The sequence below is a fragment of the Echiichthys vipera genome (genome assembly GCF_963691815.1).
Source record: "Echiichthys vipera genome assembly, contig: SCAFFOLD_74, whole genome shotgun sequence".
Taxonomy (NCBI): domain Eukaryota; kingdom Metazoa; phylum Chordata; class Actinopteri; order Perciformes; family Trachinidae; genus Echiichthys; species Echiichthys vipera.
The window spans coordinates 62984-67426 of NW_028154816.1; the positions used below are offsets into that span (position 1 = coordinate 62984).

General features: G+C 54.1%; 1 protein-coding gene across 1 annotated transcript; it reads right to left on the minus strand.

The window, feature by feature from the left end:
- Window positions 1-1831: 1831 nt before the first annotated feature.
- Window positions 1832-3901, minus strand: LOC310966360 (uncharacterized protein; the record flags this gene model as incomplete). The annotated part of the gene is made up of 1 exon (XM_083940941.1): window positions 1832-3901. The coding sequence occupies one exon, from the start codon at window positions 3899-3901 to the stop codon at window positions 1832-1834; it is 2070 nt and encodes a 689-aa protein (XP_083797067.1).
- Between the last annotated feature and the right edge of the window lie 542 nt (window positions 3902-4443).

The following is a 4443-nucleotide window of genomic DNA, read 5'->3' on the forward strand; positions in this document are numbered from 1 at the left end:
ACTGTTCTCTACAGAACGTCAACAAACTGTTCTCTACAGAACGTCAACAAACTGTTCTCTACAGAACGTCAACAAACTGTTCTCTACAGAACGTCAACAAACTGTTCTCTACAGAACGTCCACAACAAACTGTTCTCTACAGAACGTCAACAAACTGTTCTCTACAGAACGTCAACAAACTGTTCTCTACAGAACGTCAACAAACTGTTCTCTACAGAACGTCAACAAACTGTTCTCTACAGAACGTCAACAACAAACTGTTCTCTACAGAACGTCAACAAACTGTTCTCTACAGAACGTCAACAACAAACTGTTCTCTACAGAACGTCAAACAAACTGTTCTCTACAGAACGTCAACAAACTGTTCTCTACAGAACGTCAACAAACTGTTCTCTACAGAACGTCAACAACAAACTGTTCTCTACAGAACGTCAACAAACAAACTGTTCTCTACAGAACGTCAACAAACTGTTCTCTACAGAACGTCAACAAACTGTTCTCTACAGAACGTCAACAAACTGTTCTCTACAGAACGTCAACAAACAAACTGTTCTCTACAGAACGTCAACAAACTGTTCTCTACAGAACGTCAACAAACTGTTCTCTACAGAACGTCAACAAACTGTTCTCTACAGAACGTCAACAAACAAACTGTTCTCTACAGAACGTCAACAAACTGTTCTCTACAGAACGTCAACAAACTGTTCTCTACAGAACGTCCACAACAAACTGCTCTCTACAGAACGTCAACAAACTGTTCTCTACAGAACGTCAACAAACTGTTCTCTACAGAACGTCAACAAACTGTTCTCTACAGAACGTCAACAAACTGTTCTCTACAGAACGTCAACAAACTGAAATTCAGATTTTTCATATAATAAATAATAAACAACAACAACAGTCATATAAACAAAAACATTATTTTATTTAAGAGAATAAAACATAAAGAAAGATTCTGATGATAAAAATAATTATTTAAATAAATATAAAAATAAAAATATAACAATAATAAAAACAGTCGTTTACAGAAGTTTGCACAAAACATCAATAAACGCAATAAAGTGCTAACCTGTGGGTGCTAAGCTAACCCGTTGGTGCTACGCTAACCTGTTGGTGCTATGTTAACCCGTTAGTGCTAAGCTACCCCGTTGGTGCTATGTTAACCCATTGGTGCTATGCTAACCCATTGGTGCTAAGCTACCCCGTTGGTGCTATGTTAACCCGTTAGTGCTAAGCTACCCCGTTGGTGCTATGTTAACCCATTGGTGCTATGCTAACCCATTGGTGCTAAGCTAACCCATTGGTGCTAAGCTAACCCGTTGGTGATAAAGCTAACCCATTGGTGCTAAGCTAACCCGTTGGTGATAAAGCTAACCCATTGGTGCTAAGCTAACCCGTTGGTGCTAAGCAAACCCATTGGTGCTAAGCTAACCCGTTGGTGATAAAGCTAACCCATTGGTGCTAAGCTAACCCGTTGGTTCTAAGCTACCCCATTGGTGCTAAGCTAACCCGTTAGTGCTAAGCTACCCCGTTGGTGCTATGTTAACCCATTGGTGCTATGCTAACCCATTGGTGCTAAGCTAACCCGTTGGTGCTATCCTAACCCATTGGTGCTAAGCTAACTTGTTGGTGCTAAGCTAACCAGTTGGTGCTAAGCTAACCCGTAGCGTCTCATTATGATGATGTCAGAGCGTCGCCCTGGACTCGAGCTTCTCTCTGAGCAGCAGTTACAGAGCGTGGCACTGAGCCCGGGAGCCGCTGCAGTGCATCATGGGAACTGCAGTCTCTGCTGCTGTAGAGTGTGTTTCTGTAAACACGATAATAAACACGTTCACAGCTGAAGGAAGTCCCGCCTCCTGATTGGCTCTGGGCCGTCCTGCCTCCTGATTGGCTCTGGGCCGTCCTGCCTCCTGATTGGCTCTGAGCTGTCCTGCCTCCTGATTGGCTCTGGGCCGTCCTGCCTCCTGATTGGCTCTGGGCCGTCCTGCCTCCTGATTGGCTCTGAGCCGTCCTGCCTCCTGATTGGCTGAGGGCCGTCCTGTCTCCTGATTGGCTGCGGGCCGTCCTGCCTCCTGATTGGCTCTGGGTTGTCCTGCTTCCTGATTGGCTCTGAGCTGTCCTGCCTCCTGATTGGCTCCTGGCCGTCCTGCCTCCTGATTGGCTCCTGGCCGTCCTGCTTCCTGATTGGCTCCTGGCCGTCCTGCCTCCTGATTGGCTCCTGGCCGAGGCGGCGGCCCTCGTGGGCCTTCACGTGTGCGTCCCTGGAGCGCTTCTCCTGGTAGCTCTTGCCGCAGACGCTGCAGCTGAACGGCTTCTCGCCTCTGTGCGTGCGCAGGTGCTTCCTCAGGTCGTTGCTGGTGACGAAGGCCTTCGAGCAGACGCTGCAGCCGAAGGCGCGCTCCCGCCGGTGGAAGCGCAGGTGCGTCTGCAGGTAACCGTTGGTGCTGAAGCTCTTGCTGCAGACGCTGCAGCTGAACGGCTTCTCGCCGGTGTGGGTCAGCGCGTGGGCGTTCAGCCCTCCCGCCTGCCTGAAGGCTTTCCCGCAGACGCGGCACAGGAAGGGCTTCTCGCCCGTGTGGATCCTCTTGTGGACCTCCAGGACGTGTGCCGACGCCAGGCTCTTCCCGCAGGTCTCGCAGGAGACGCGGCGCCCCGGTTTGACTCCGGTGTGGTTCCTGATGTGCGTGGTGAGCGCACCGTTCTCCGTGAACGTCTTCCCGCAGAATTCGCAGATGTACGGCCGCTCGCCACTGTGTATCCTCATGTGGCGGCGCAGGGCGCCGGGCCGCGGGAAAGACTTCCCGCAGACGGCGCAGCGGTACGGTTTGATGCCGGTGTGGCTCCGCATGTGGGTCTCGATGTTCCGGTAGGTTTTACCGCAGATGTGACAGACTTCGCCGGCGTCTCTGTGCGTCTGCACGTGGACCGTCAACGCCTCGGACGGCGGTAAACTTTCCCCGCAGACACCACAGACGGACGCTGCTGCGTGGGTCTCTGCGTGTTTCCTCAGGTGACCCGCGCTCTGGAAAGACTCTCCGCAGACTCGGCAGCACTGATGAGTCGGCGGCGTGGCGTTCTCCGGTGGCGTGGCGTTCTCCGGCGGCGCCTGGCAGCGGTGACTCCTGCTGTGAGTCTTGAAGCCGCTCAGCTCCATGAACGCCTCCCCGCAGCGCCGGCAGACGTGCGGCCGCTGCCCACCGTGGGTCTTCCTGTGGCGTCGCAGCGCTCCGGGTCGGGGGAAGCGTTTGTTGCAGACGCCGCAGCGGTACGGTTTGATCCCCGTGTGACTCCTCATGTGCGTCTCCATGTTCTGGAAAGTCTTCCCGCAGACGCTGCAGGCGCCGGCGGAACCTCGGTGCGACCGCAGGTGAGTCCGCAGACCGTCGGTCGAGTCCAGCTGCCGACCGCAGACGCCACAGACGCTCTGAGCGCCGCCGCAGTGCGTCCCGGCGTGTTTCGTCAGGAAGCCTCGGCCGTGGAAGGACTCGCCGCAGACTCTGCAGCGGAGCGCCGCAGACGCACCGCCCTCGCCGTCCTCCTCGCTCCGCTCTGCGTTGCCTTCATCGTGGCTCTTCAGGTGGTCGTGGAGCAGGTGGCGGTGGGTGAAGGTCCGCCCACAGAGCGGGCAGACGGCGGCCGTCGTCCTGCTGTGGATCTTCTTGTGGCGCCGCAGCGCTCCGGGTCGGGGGAAGCTCTTGCCGCAGACGTCGCAGCGATACGGTTTGAGCCCCGTGTGACTCCTCATGTGAGTCTCCATGTTCCGAAACGCTTTCCCGCAGATCTCACAGGTCCTGCAGCCGCCGCCGCCGCCACCACCACCGGCAACGCCACCGCCGCCGTCACAGCCCCCGCCTTCTCTGTGAGGTCTGAGGCGGTGGAGCCGACAGGCGGAGGGCTCCATGTTCTCCGCCCTCTGTGGCGTCTCTCCCCCGTCTGTGTGGGCTGAGCCGTCGCCTCGCCAGTCGTCGCCGTCGGCTGCAGAGACGTCAGAAGAAGTGGGCGGGGCCTCGGAGAGCCGGGCGCAGTCAGCAGCGCTGGTCGTCATGACGACGTCTGTAAGAAAACATCAGAATCAGTTCAGGTCTGATGAGACTCCTAGAGTTCACTTTAACACACGTTTATGCTCCTAGAGGACACTTTAGCACACGTTTATGCTCCTAGAGGACACTTTAGCACACGTTTATGCTCCTAGAGGACACTTTAGCACACGTTTATGCTCCTAGAGGACACTTTAACACACGTTTATGCTCCTAGAGGACACTTTAACACACGTTTATGCTCCTAGAGGACACTTTAACACACGTTTATGCTCCTAGAGGACACTTTAACACACGTTTATGCTCCTAGAGGACACTTTAACACACGTTTATTCTCCTAGAGGACACTTTAACACACGTTTATGTTCCTAGAGGACACTTTAGCACACGTTTATGCTCCTAGAGG